Source organism: Dromaius novaehollandiae, chromosome 8 (assembly GCF_036370855.1).
Source record: "Dromaius novaehollandiae isolate bDroNov1 chromosome 8, bDroNov1.hap1, whole genome shotgun sequence".
NCBI lineage: Eukaryota > Metazoa > Chordata > Aves > Casuariiformes > Dromaiidae > Dromaius > Dromaius novaehollandiae.
Window position 1 is genome coordinate 16,423,679 of NC_088105.1, and position 14,586 is coordinate 16,438,264.

Below are 14,586 nucleotides of genomic sequence, written 5' to 3' on the forward strand. Positions count from 1 at the left end.
TGGTGTATAATGTTCACTTCTTAACTTTGGAATTTCTTATTCCAGGGCATTTAAATCCATCTTCTGAAAAAATAAAGGAGTATAATTATAACTTAAAATGCATATTGGTCTGTTAATAAAAAGCAGGAAGTGAACTCTCTGGCAAATTTGAATATGCAGTCTATTTTGCCTTTGAATAACCATGGTGATGAGATTGTTGTGTTTGTTGCAGTAATTGCAGCTTATCTTCAATAATCATACCTAATAGTATTAGGAGGGAGGCTGAACCAAATTTGACACCTTGCCAGAAAATGGTAGATTGCAAGTGTGTAGTGGTTTTTAAATACTATAAGGACATCCAGGAGGTCTGAGTAAAACTATTAAAAAGTATAAAGGAAGAGCTTCTTACAGTTGGTAATTTACTCTTTAGAAAGGTTGCGAACATTTTAATAAGCCATCAAGGAGGAAGTATATTCCATGTTGTAAACTGCTTAGGAAATGTGCACAGTGTAAAATAGATGTGGAGCCTGCCCCACAAGAAAGGTATCCAGACTACGTTAAGCTCTAATGTCACCTGAAGCATCTCAAGGGAGGAAGCAAAACCTGTAACTGTTCTGACAGTTTGTGAAAGTAATGAGAAGTATCTGAATGGTTACTTCTGGATTACCTCTGCTGAATATGGGAACTGTAAAAGACCCAGTAGAATATGGTGTCTGTGGAACTATGGTACTTTCTAGTCATAGTGATTGTTTATTCCCAGATAGGGGTTTTCTTCAACATGTGTATTAATTATGTGTTTCTTTCTGTAAAGAAAAAAAGTTAAAGGCCTTAATGCTAAGAACAAATACTGGAACATAGACTAAAGACTATTTCGTCCAATATCCTGTCTCTGATAGTGGGTAAATGGAAGAATAGGACCAACATAATGCAATATTTCCCCAAAATGCTTTCCCAAGTTCCTGTAGTTTTCACTTCAGAGATTTCCTAAATCAGAGGTGGAGTCTTCATATTAAATAGCCTTCAGTGTGTTTAACTTGTCCAGTTCCTTTTTGAATCTGTTTATGCTTTTAGCTTCCAGCAGCAGGAGGTTCTGCAGATTAACTTTACATCATATGTGGAATCACTGTCTTTCGTTGGACCCTCTCACACAGTAATTCCATTTGTTGCTGGCTGGCTCTTGTGTTCCCACAGAATGAACAAACAGCCCCCGTTTATCTTCTCCATGTTCATTTCAGCCTTCCAGGCTGAAAGACCTAGGCTAGGGTTTGAAGTCATAGCTGTCCATAAAATACAGGAATCATCATGCAAATGATTTATAATGAACACATGTCTGAAATTGTATATTTAAAGGATTAGAACCTGAATATGCTTTTCTGCTTTTCCAGACAACAACACAAAATGCAAAAATCACAGGAGTATGTTGCATACGTGCTTGTGTAAAACTATGTGCGATACGTTTTGAGTGGGTGTTGGGGGTGTATGCAGGATTGTTATGTTCACCTAATTTTTGCCAGTCTTATTAATTTGAATTGGAGAATACGCAAATACTACTTGACAGAATTGTTGGCTTTCTTACACGTATTTTCCTTTTCCAGCTGCGACAATTAGTTAATATGTGCATCAACCCGGATCCAGAGAAGCGACCAGACATAACCTATGTCTATGATGTAGCGAAACGTATGCATGCACACACTGCAAGCAGCTAAGTGGACATCAGATCATGAAGAAAAGAACAGAAATATTCAAGTATTTTAAATAGATCATCCCACCTTTTTCTTTGAGTGTTACAGAAATGTAATTATTTGAAGCTTATTGTCATGCTTTGAATTGTAAACCAATTTATATACAAGCTTTGTTTTCTGTTTATTTTTATTTTTTGTATTTTTTTTAACCAACTTGCAGTTTTAAAACAGGTTGAAATATGTAAAGCATAACCTTACCAGGAACCACGGTTTTCCATGTAAAGTGAGTTCAAATGTATTTTTCTTTAGTAACAAAATTGTATTCAGTTGGACCTTAGTTCTAAAACAGAGTTGCACTTTTGCACATGATACAGATATTAGGCTTATTATTCAGAAACAAATTTCTGAATCTCTCACATTTTTAATAATTTATGGAAGATATGAATCAGCACAGTTAAATTTATTATTTTAATCTTTGTTCTGAAAGGGACATAATTATTGTAGAAGGTTATTGTATTTTATACTGAATTGTAGTTGCAGTTCTCAACATGAGGAGCCTGATGATCTGAGTAGTTCCATGCTTGCTATGTGTAATGAGAAAAGTTACTGGGAAAAACTGTCACGCACTGAAATTTTTGTAACATCCCTTTTCGTTTTGTTATTCTGGCATAATGCATATAAAAAGTATGTTGAAAGTTTGGGTGGGGAAATTTAAAGTGTTTCTGAGATCGGATCATTTTCAGTAGACTCATGCAGCACTGCCCTGAAGCAATAGGAATCTATGTAGTTAAGTGCTAAAGTCACGCAGATGCTTTTTGCAGCAGATAAGGAGCCTTTGAGGCTAGCATATATGAGAAAATCCAATCTAAAAGATGCAAAGCTTAAGTTACAACTTCCCAACTATTTATATATATATGTCACTGTAGATTTTTGTATTTAAAAGTGAATGACCTTACAGTACTATATTTAAATTTTAAAAATGCTTTTATAATCCAGAAGCCTTTTGGAATTTTGTGTACAAAAATACAAATGTACTCTTCGTGAATATCTGATTTTATATACTGTATGTATCCTGAGAAGTAGTTTTATATTTAGCACAAGTAAATTTTAGCTTTTACTTTAAATGAAAGTTGCCACTCCTTCATTTGGGAAGTAAATATATGTGCAAAATATTTACCAATACTTTATTAGTTGAAAATGAAAATTGGAATCTTTTGGTTAAAACCTAATACCCTTTTGGATATGCTAAAGTAATATTTTTATTGTTAAGAACAAGACACTCTTTCCTTAACAATATGCTATAATTGAGTTTGAACTGAATTTTTTTGAGTTTCAAGACACATTTTTTTGAGAATATACAAACACAGAATTGCCAGTGAAACTGCTAAGAAGTTAAGGTTGGTTAAATCTTTTCTTTATATAGGTACGATGAGGTTGATTCAAAGAAAAGCTGCAGTACGTATGTGTACATAAGGGTTCTATATACAGTCAGTCCCCTGCACAGTCAATTTTTGTGTGTGACTTTAAAGACACTATAATATTGTATAGTGAACACAATACAGCCATACATCTGTGGCCTAGACCAATTCTTTTGATTTGACATAATGCTCCCAAAAAAAAAAAAAATCCAACTGTGGGTTTTTTGAAAAAAATTCAAGCTTGGTCAGGGTTTTTTATTTTATTTTTTTAATTAGAAGTAGTAAGGAAATTCTGTTTGGGAAAATACAGAAGTTTTGAAATAGTGAATATACCAGATCCTTCTACTTCTATTTCTGTATTTTTGTTTCAAAATTTTGTAGAATGAATCCTTAGTTTTCCCTCTAGCTGCTGTATATCCTGAATTTAATCTTTTAAGACTTCAGTGGGGCAACTTATGGGAATGAAGTATTTAAGAGACCTGGAAGGATTAATGCCTTGGTTTGTGTCAGTCAGTCAGTCTCTCTCTCTCTCTCTCTCTCTCTCTTTTAATTGATTTTTTCCAACCACTGATTTTAAAAAATGACAGTGGTATTCTGTAACAATAGTTCATATAACAAAGTGAAATGGTTTTTATTGGAATAGGCCACAGTGTAGGACTTGCTTGACTGCCAGGATTAGCTCTTAATATGCATATGTACTCAAGCCATTCTTTTCTGAAATGAAGTAGAATATTTAAAAATCACTGAAAAACCCAAACACAACTAGATTATTTGCATCTGGCATTATGTAGCAAGTATTAGCATTTTTTCCTGAAAGAAATCAAGAACAAATCCTCTTCCACTCCTGTTTTGGAAGGGCAATTTGAGTAAAGACATCGTGATCAGTTACGGTTTAACAAATGTACCTAATTCAGTGTTTAACTTTTTTTTTTTAATTATTGATGATTAATCATTTGCTGAGTAAGAGTAGTAGTTGTTCCTATTTTAAAACCACTCTAAAACAAGTGGTACAGATGACTGGTACTGACCTTGGTAATTGAGTACCCCCCAAGGGTTAATAGAACTACTTACATAACTGGGGATTTGTAGAATCTATCCCTCAAGTAAATTACCTAGTAACATATGAAAATGATAATGTCTGTTATAAGACTTATATTTCTGCTTTCTGCTATACTTTTGTAAAATTTTATTTTACAAAACACCGTTCTAATTTTCATATGTTGATGATGGCACTTGGCACTATTTATTTTAAGCTTCTGGCTTTACATGTTTTTTTTGTTTAAAATGAATGTTACATTTCTAACCTAAATGTCTGACCAGCTACTCCTTTTATTTCAGTAGTACTACAGTATTAACTTGCTTCATGAAATAGTGAACTTTGTGCTTTGAATGACATTACTTAAAACCTTTGTCTTGAGTCTTGAAGGCTCCCCTGCTGTGCAGTAGCCTAACAGAAATAAAACGTACAGATATTTAATACGATGTAAAAATGATAGTGCTTCTATGATATTTTCTCAAACTCTTCTTATTACAGATGTATGTGTTACAGTAGATGCTACGTATCTTGTGGACAGTTTACTGCTTCAAGTAGTTGATTATAGGTGAGTTATTGTCTGTCACAAAAGAAAGTACATTTAAAAAATCTTTTTGATACTATAGCAAAAGTTATATCTAAAAAGAGTACATTAGCTATATTAAAAATTAACCCAAAAGTTTTTATATCTCATATTTAAAAACAGAATCTATAATTATTTTCAAGCAGTATGAAAATAATCTGAAAAGCATAAAATATTAACACCCCCCCCCCCCAACTCCTATTATTGCCCCGGTCCTGTGAACTCGTGACCCTTGTGCTTTTTATGGAATTCTGGTAATTCTTAGTGAACCTGTTTTACACACAGTGAGTAAATAGGAACCAGTAGGGTGTGTATATAAAGAACTTCTCTGCTCAGCTCACTTTTTAGACTTTTTGTACTTTACTGTTTTGGTAGCACAGACTAACGTATTTTTTCCTCTTCTGTATATTCTAATGATACAGCTACCGACTCCATGAGTATGTGCTATTTTTGTAACGAGCAAAAACTTTCAAAACATGCCAATATGCAGAAAGATGAAGAACAGTATTAGAAGTGTTGGAGAAGGCTGGTGTTTTATTCATGCTCATGATTAAGAAAGGCATAAAGAGTGAAATTCTTGACAGAGGCTTGGAAACAGAGAAGACAGACTTGTTATGCCAGTGGTTCTCGGGTATCTCTGAATAGGACCCAAAATTGCAGTGATGTTTCTCTTAACAACCCATCCACCCAGTCGGTCTTAGCTGTTGTGCAGCAAGGTGGGCTGCATTCAAACACTGGCAGCGAGGGCTGTGTGGGGTACTCGTGGCTCCAGGAGCCAGAGGCTGATGTGAGGAAGAGTCAGTGAAGGCCTTTAGATCTTGACTTATGGAGAGTTAATTTAATTGGGAAGTAAAGGCACTGGACAGCAGAGTACAAATCACTAGCTTTTCTGTTATTATTCTCTAACAGTGCAAAGCTTTTTTTCCAGCCCCTCCAGATCCCCACATCATCTAGTAAGTGAGCGTTAATCTTTTGAATATCTGATCTGTGGTTTGGTCTGGATGAATTACTAAACCTTTTTGCCAAGATCATCCAGCAGAAGTAGCAACTTCAAGAATGTGGGAAATACAGGTATTGGCCATGCCCGTTGATTTGTTACTTATGTTTCCAATCATTCAGATGTGGATTTTTAAGGTTCTTTTTCAAACTTTACACCTTTTCTTGAACCTTCTTTCTTTTAATTGCTTCCCTTTCATAATCACTACTGCACTCCTGCCATTCCTGTCTCCTGTTGCCTGTGCTTCATCTTTCTGATGACTGTTCCACAGTCCTCCTGCTTTGAAGCCATCTGTGTCTAGTTTTCCTTCCTGTGACCTTTTCTTAGTGACCATTAGTTTGCATTTCTGACTACTGTTTCTTTCCTTGGGACTGTACTAAACTCTGCACATTCCCGTCTTCTCAAATTTTATTCTTCATCATGGGTAACCCCTATTTTTTTTGTTCTGATAACTACTCTGTTGTCCTTCACTCTGTTTTTCCAACCACCTTCTTTGATTTCTAGCTTTAGACAGACTTTCTTGCTACCTCAGTCACTTCCATGACCTTGTCTTTACTAAATACTGTTCTCTTTATTATCTCTCATCTCTAAATTCTTTCTCTCTGATCACTACTTGCTCTCTTTCAGCATATCTGTCTTTCTCTCTCCTCCACCCTGTCACTCACTCCTTTTGGGATCTCCAGTCAATTAACATTTCTGACTCCTTTACTCTTCTCAGCTGCCTTCTTGCTTCATTGGCCTCACTTCTTCTGACTCCCTGGTCTTTATTTTCATCTCTGTCCTCTTCTCTATGTGTGATTTCTTTGGTCACTTTCTTGCACTGTCCTGTCTCCATTCTCTCCCCGGACATTTTTTCTTGTAATTTTGGAATTTTCATTCCTGCCTTCCTGAATAGTTCTGAAGAGTATGTCAGTACAATGCAGCTTTGGGCTCAGCTCAGCCTTACCTGTTGTAATTTTCCCTCCAAATGGATTTTTAAACCACTTTTATCCCACCCTTTTTTTTTTCTGTTGAGCTTGCTTCCAGATTTGTCTTTCATTTTAGTTATCCACCCAGTCTTTATTCAAAAGGTATCTTCAAACCAAACCTAATATTACATGGCAAGATCTTTCGTTCTATTTAAAAAAAAATTTTCTACTTTTTCAGTGTGGGTTTCTGAAGTAGGCCCCTCTACCTCCTAACTGTTAGTTTGCCCCTTTTATTTCTGTATTATCTTCTGTGTATCTGTCACTCCTTTCCTGAATGACTTCTTCCTCTTTAAATTCTTTTAATATCATGTTCTGTCTGTCTTCATTTCCTTTACTTGCAACCATGTTTCTGTTTTTCCTCTTTCTTGAAGGGGGTGGCACCCATTATTTTAACTGGTTCTCTGATAATACTTTGCCCTTTATTCCTCATTTAGCATCCCCTCGTATTTCCTGTGCCTGAACCCTCCCATTCCTCTCTCCACTTTGTTTTCAAGGTTTTGGCTTTTATTTGGATGCCACAAAAATCTAGTACTTCCTTCCCCAGTTTGGTTTTCCTACAGTTCCATCTCCAGATGACTTCTTGGATATCCAGCCACAGTCTTAGACCTGTTGATTCAGAGATCCAATTTTTATTCCTAACTTCCTTTAAATTTTTTCTAACATCTGACAATTTTACCTGCCTCTGTATGTTCCAGGGCCCCAACCTTTCTATCTTTGACATTTTTTTTTCCCACACCTGCGTATGAGATGTCTCATGAAGTGTGAGGTGTTTTTTTCTTAGGTAATATCAGATTCCGTACCTCTTCATTGTCCATGTTCTTCTTTCTTATTTTGACTGCTTTAACCTCTGTCATTTTGACTTCTTTCCTTCCTTCAGGTATCCAAATCAACAGGACTAAAGTACAGTCTTGGGGCTTGAGCTGCTTCATGCTCTGAAGAAGGAGCTCCACCAAATTACTAATTGTTTTGGTTTTTTTAAGACACTTCAGTCCCACCTATTTGATGTTACTACAGAGCTATGGACTACAGAGCTATAGTAGCTCTTACTCCACCAAGTACTTTAAATCAAAATTCCTTCAACTGCTCCCTGATTTACTGTTTCCTACAGTTTCAGATAAAACATTCTTGCCTTTCATTTCTTTATATATTTACCATATTCAGTTTTGTTTACCTCTGCTTAAAGTTAAGGCTGTAACTTAGAGCTTCTTTGGCTGGATCTAAAGTGAGCACTCAGCACAATGCTATTCTTTGTAACTGCTCCACAATTAGACCTGTTTCTCTTATTTGCTGTCCTCCATCTTGTTTAACTGAAGATGAATATTACACTTTAAGGTAGTGTAGATACAGTTAAGCCAGCTAGAAAGCAAACAGCTTGTGTGCTTGTAGCAGTACTGACTTAGGAAGAGCCAAGTTTTTATTTGTCGTGTAGGTCTAAGACTGAGCTCTGTGCTATACTGCATCCACACAGACCTAGTTTGAAGCCAAATTGGATATGTCTGCAGTGCGCTGCATTGTTTTCTATGCAGATGTGCTGTTTGCCTTTCCAGTTGTAACAGGGTTTCAGACTTAGACTATATGTTTGTATAGACTCACTGTTGATCAGATTATCTGCCCTCTGATTACTTGTAGTATTTATATACTTAAATGTGTATTGAGGTTGAGAAGCACGGGATGTATTATTAATTTTCCATAAAGCTAAAAGTTTGGGCTTTTGGTCTGTAGGATAGTGACCTGAATGTCAACTTCAATATGGGTGTGTGTGTATGTATACACACATTTAATAGCTATTTATTTGCATCAGAATAACTCTCTTCTTTTAGAGGATCAGTTGCCTGTTAGAACAAAGCGAAATCTTTTTTAAATGTTTCCAAGTTTTACTTTTATTCTTTGTAGTCTGTTTGTATAGCATTCTACCAACACTGAATTTGTTCTTCTACAACTACCTTAATGATGCATGGAGGCCTTTCACCTTTTGTCTAATAGAAATCTTCTTTTAATATGGAAATAAAAAGAAATTAGGTACATTGTGTTCTTCCTGATGATAGTTTCACTTGTTTCTCGCTTAAATCCTAGCAATAGAAAGAGGCCTCAAATTGGACAGACATGGTCCCCAAGGAAGTGTAGAGATGTTCTGGGAGTCTCTGCTTCCTCTCCATCTTCCAGATGCTCATTCTGTGCCTTCCTTGCGGCATCTGCTGGGGGCACAGCACAGCCAGGGCTAATAGGAACTTGGAAAATAAGTAATATCTTGACACTATTTTATGCTCCTGTGGTGTCTTTTTTGAGCGTGAATCGGAAATCTCCCATTTAAAAAATGGCTAGAAAGATCTCTGGTAACATTATACAGTCATTTATTACTCATTACACATTTAGTATTAAAAATGTGTGATTGCTGAACAAAGGGAATCTTGAATTACGCAAAAGCTCTTGGTTTGACTTTAAAGATATAGCATTGGTACTCTTCTGTGCACTTCAATTGTTTTCAGAAATGCAGGACCATTATAAAGATGATTATTAAAGAGGAGTATTGAATTTTCTGGTATAAGATTTGGTTGGGAGAGGGTTCAGAAGGGAAGATCTGGTTGACTTGCTTGTATTTGGCTGCTGATTGTTTAAGTCGTAGAATTATTCAGGTTGGAAGGGACCTTGGAAGAGGTCTCTAGTCTAGCTACCTGCTCAGACAGGGTCGACACTGAATTCAGACCAGGAGACACAGGGCTTCTACCAATTGGATCTTGAAAACCTGCGAAGACAGAGATCCTGCAGTCTGTCTGGGCAGCCTGTTCCAATGCTTAGCCATCCTCATAGCAAATTTTTTCTCCTGTGTTTTGTCAGAACCTCCTTGGTTTCAAATTATCACCATTGTTTCTTGTTCTCCTGCTACTCCTCAAATATTTTCTGTTATAAAAAAGGTAAGTCAAATATCGAAATAAACAAAGAACTTAGGATGTTTATTTTCTGAAACAGTTGTTAAAGACAAATGTATATGTTCATGTAGTACTTCTGTATCCCATTTGATATGCACACTATTCATTTACTACTTGAGTGTGAAATAAAATGCTGGCAGTAAAACTTGATTTAAAAGTTCTGTGATTTTTATGATGTGGAGGTTCTCAGCGGTTGCCTTCTAATCTACTAGACATTTCCTGGCAGAATACAGCTCTGCCCACGTTGGTGAATCAGGGGAGTCAAGATCGTGAATGTAACTTTACGTTTCTGTCTTCTGGAGCATCCCTCAAAGAAGGCAGCTTACCACCGGGGAGGGGAGGAAGCTGGCATGAGTCTGAATAATTAGTGATTGTAGGAACTCTATTTTTAAACTCTCGTGTGCTGGTGGAAAGTAGACTAGAGAGTTATCAAAAATGAGATTTGAAAGGATTTTTCTTTTTTTGGCTAATTGTATATTGTTTTGTTTTTTACTAGAGCTTTTACAGGACGTGTTTCTGTAGAGCTGATGGTCAAGTATGCTAGCTCTCTGGGTTTTCTGGTGCCTGGGGTCTGTTTGTCTGCCTGGTTCCCCATTTATGTAGCACAAGCAGCAGAGAGGACCCTGAGAATGAGTGTGCCTCAGGCAGTGTTAGCTTCCGGCAAGCACTGGCCAGGTGTGAGAGTATAGATGCTGCTCAGTTGTGTTGCTTCTCAGCTCCTGTGGTGTAGGTCAGCACCTCACACTCAGTGGAGCACTGGTGGAGATGTTTTGAGGTAGCTTGCATGGGCTATCCAAAAAATTGTCTTTTCTGTGTTTTTTGTTAGGGGATCAATAGGCATATAATTGGGAAAGAGGAAAATTAGCAGGTGCTATGTAAATACAGATCTCTTATGCACATCAAGTCTACCATGCTGAAATTTCTTCTGATTTCGATTCATTTCTGATGACTTAATATAAGTCATAAGTTTCAGAAAGAGGAAAGAAAGGAGTTGTAGATGGTTCAGAGCTTTTACTGATGAGGAAGAACACCTTTTAAGGTAACTTAATTTTGAAGAATTCATTATGCATTCTTAGCAATAATGCTTTTTGTTGTCTTTGTTTCTAACACACATAATTATTTTAAAGTTGTAATTTCTCCATACAGTGACCTGACACAATGACTACAGGTCTTCCTGTTATACTTTTCTTCACTGGAAAAGGGGAAACTGAATTCAGCGTTTGTTTTCAGAAGTAGGAAGAACCCAGTGCAGTTGCACTTATTTCAGCCCCTCAAAAGGAGTTGGTTGGATACAGTCTCAACAACTGTAATGGTTCCTCCTGCAGGTGGAAGAAGCTTTAATGGGCTTGCTGAGGGAAAGGAGTCTTAAAGCATTAGTGTGGAAAGCCCAGGTAATTCTGTGTTTTTGTTGCTTGTCTGTTGTTATTTTTAAAGGTCTTGTTTGTTTACAGAAGAAAAAGATGGAGAGAGAACACTCTTATATGTGTTAATCAGTGACTTTATCAGCTTTACTGTAACAGTGCTAATTCACAGAACTGTGCTAATTTGTCCCAGTCTTAATACCATCGTATCTTTTAGACAGTACAAAAGCTGTCCCAAATGTAAAGAAAAGCATATAGGATTTTTACAAATAAGATCATCTGAAATGCCATGGATTCTGCACCCAGTAAAGAAGTACTGGTTGTTTTTGTGGCTTGTCTTTTAGCTCTACACAGGTACATGTATGAATAGGAAGTTCAGTGTTAGATTTTTCTCTCAGTTTGACAAACGCTTCTTGCCTTAAAATTATATATATAAAAAAAATTATTCTGTACGTGTGTGTATATTTTACATACATAATATGCACATGCACTGTAGCAAGGCTTACAAAATACTGCATGCTTCTTTATAGGGAAGGTTTATAGATTGATCTGCAGTCTCCCAGATGGACTTGCTACTAGCTGTCTCCGACTGTCCTGTTACATTTTGTTATGAACGTGAAGATGGTAATATCTAAGGACTGATCCTATGCACATAAAATGTAAGGCTTACACCTTTAAAAATTCCTCATATTGCAAAATGAGGCAATTATTTGGTCTTTCCAGGTAACTTGTTTCCTGTGTGTGGGTATTGGTGGTAACTGTGGCCGTTAGCAAGGCTGATGCTGGTTCAAGCATCATTAAAGAAAACCCTGCTGACACTGGCCATTGATCTGGCAGCTAGCACAGGGGTACTGGGCCGCAGTATTTCCTCCCACAGGTCTTTCTTTTCTCTGGGGATAACCAATTGGAAGAAATGACTCTCTTGCCTAGAGTTTTTAGAAGCAGTGGGCAGTTCAATTTGAAGTGTCAACTCCAGCTAGTAACTCTGGAAATCAAATCCCAATCTGATGAGGGCAAAAGATCATGTAGTTGACCCATATCTTTCCTTGGTATTCTCTTGCCATAATACTGGTCTTCCTGCACGACTTAGAAAATTTCAAGAAGACCTCATGCAACTGCACCAATGTAGTAGTTGAAGAGCTATCAACTTTTAACTGTTACGATACAAAAGGGTGATGATTATTTTGAACTATGTACTTTTATTCCTTTATTAAAAAGGCAAAATCTAAGAAAATGCTTATGACACTAAATCTGTTCATAAAATTGTATTTCTTTTGAAAATGGCTTTCTTTTCCTTCTCTGTGAATGCTCAAATTGGTGACAGTGGTCTCATGTGAACAGAAACAGATGACATTCACATGAAATAGAACATACTGCTTTTTATCGATGCCCCATTCTTGTCTTTGCTTGAATGTCCTCTTTAAACAGCATTGGTAGCTTTCAAACTTCTGCGAGCTTTTATAAGGACAACTTAAAGCATTCTAATACTGTGCTCTGTAAGAACATTGCATATATTTTGCAATTAATGATTTGTGTTTCTTTTTGGTAAGAAATTTAAAGCAGACATACTAAGACTCTATTACTACAGTAGTATCCAAATGCTGTAAACATTATCAGAATCCTGTTGTACTAAGTGGTGTATCTATATGTGAATATTCTGTTTACTGAGTATAGTCCATAATCTGATTAAATAAGCTTTCCTGGTATGTTGCTTTACATGTTGATTTGGAACACTGGCAGAGATTTGCCTGCAGTAAATGTGCAACTTTCAACTGTGTAACTTTTGCCAGCTCTGTGGAGCTCTTGTTTGAACTTGGCCTTTTTTGTTGCTCCTGATTTTTGATCTCTGTCTTTGTATAGGGTCATGAAGCTACCACAATAAAAAATATAGAACATAATTGTGTTTACTTTCACAAAAAGTGAGTGTAAAATTCTGTTCTTAAAATGCAGTCCTAGAACAAAATTTCCTTTTAAACTGAAAATTGTGTAGTTCTTTCATAAATTTAAAGTATGATCAGTGTTGTAACTCTTCATAAATTCATAATTTTATATAACAATAATTTAAAATATAAATTCCTTTTATTCAACTGCCTAAAGTGTCTCAGCATTGAAATTGCAGTAAAATCAATTACATTTTTCAGACTTCTCAATAATTGTCTTTATGTTCATTCTTTAAACTTCTAACTAAGTTGAAATGCAATATTTCATTCCTGACATTTAATCCATGAAAATGTCCTTTGAGATTTCTTATTCCCTTAAAATAATTTACATGTACCCTACAATGACTGTGCTCTGCTGGAGGTATATCAGAATTATTTTTGCTATGCTACAGGACATAAATAGGAAACATGTACTTGCTTCATTTGAAAATGCTTTTAAATAATTGTGATATTATAAAAGTGTTACAGTAGTCTGGGTTTTTTGTTTAAAATACATATTTATTAAAAAAAAATTGAGTGAAGAACCAAGCTAACACGATGACTGCATGAGGAAACATTGCATCCTTTTATCTCTGGTTATTCTGTTCCATGTAATATTTTATCAAGTTGTAAATAAATATTAGTGGTATTTCTGAGCTCTGTCTTTTCAGATATATTAAGGTATAGCAGATTTGTAGGTCAGTCCTTCTATACTGTGAGTGTTATCATTTGCTTGAACAGGCAGTTCTGAGGGAGGCTATGGTATGAACCGACCCTATGGCAACTACTCTGGTCATGTAGCCTATAACCACACTATCACCTGGTGATGCGTTGTGTTGAAAACAAGGTAACTTTTGCTTTTAAGCTAACTGAAAGTTGTGCTTTTTCCATTCATTTACTACTGAATGACTGATGCTATGGCCTACTTCATTGTGCTCAACTCATTTGTATGCTGTGTATTGCTAGTCTTACCAAAAAGAGTGAGAAAATCTAGCTGAGGAGTGTGTGCCCTGGAAGATCTTTGCCTGGTACCGAAAGCAGCAGTCGAGAAGCATATTCAGTGTAAACATGTCATCATGGTGATCTGTTATCTGCGTTTCAGCTCACTTACTTTTCTGTTACTCAGGTAATAGTGTTAAAGCTGTGATAATTTTTCATGTCTTATACTTAGGTTTTTTCATAAGATCAACCATCACTGATTAAAATATTATTTTCTTATAGCTGTAATGTAGTAATGTATAACCATAACAGTGCATACAGTTAAAACAGTGGTAATACTGGCCAGTAGCTAAAAACTTTGACTGCAAAAGCAGAGGGTCTTTTTTATAGGAGTTAGTTGGCTTTTTTTTATAGGAGTTCTTGGCAGGGACACCCACTTGTGCAAGAACCTTCTGCATTCAGAACTCTATTAAAAAGCACAATATATTATTACTTTGGACTTGTTTGTTTCCTGTACACCTCTCTCCAGTTATTCGTGCTAATCAAATTTATTTTTCCTACTAGTTACGAAAGAAGAATGGAGCAGGTGCTATTTCTGTCGTGGTAGTACCTCTTATTTATATTTCTAAACTAGCTAATAGTCTTAAAGATGTACAGTGTGGGAATATCTGTTAGGCTGGAGAGAAAAACATGTTGATGCCCATGATGCCTGTGGATGCCCATCTTTACACACCTTACAGAGCCTGGATTATTCACAATTACTAAGCATTTATTATGTGG

The 14,586-nt window shown here is 36.2% G+C and overlaps 1 protein-coding gene across 12 annotated transcripts in view; it reads left to right on the plus strand.

Annotated features, from left to right (window-relative positions):
• NEK7 (NIMA related kinase 7) overlaps window positions 1–9,737 on the plus strand; it is a 78,742-nt gene extending 69,005 nt beyond the window's left edge. For all 12 annotated transcript variants that reach the window (XM_064515769.1, XM_064515773.1, XM_064515768.1 and 9 more), the window contains one exon: window positions 1,575–9,737. In XM_064515769.1, coding sequence (XP_064371839.1) covers window positions 1,575–1,685 — 111 coding nt within the window. In that variant the 3' untranslated portion in view covers window positions 1,686–9,737. The remainder of the gene's footprint in view (window positions 1–1,574) is intronic.
• The last annotated feature ends 4,849 nt before the right edge of the window (window positions 9,738–14,586 follow it).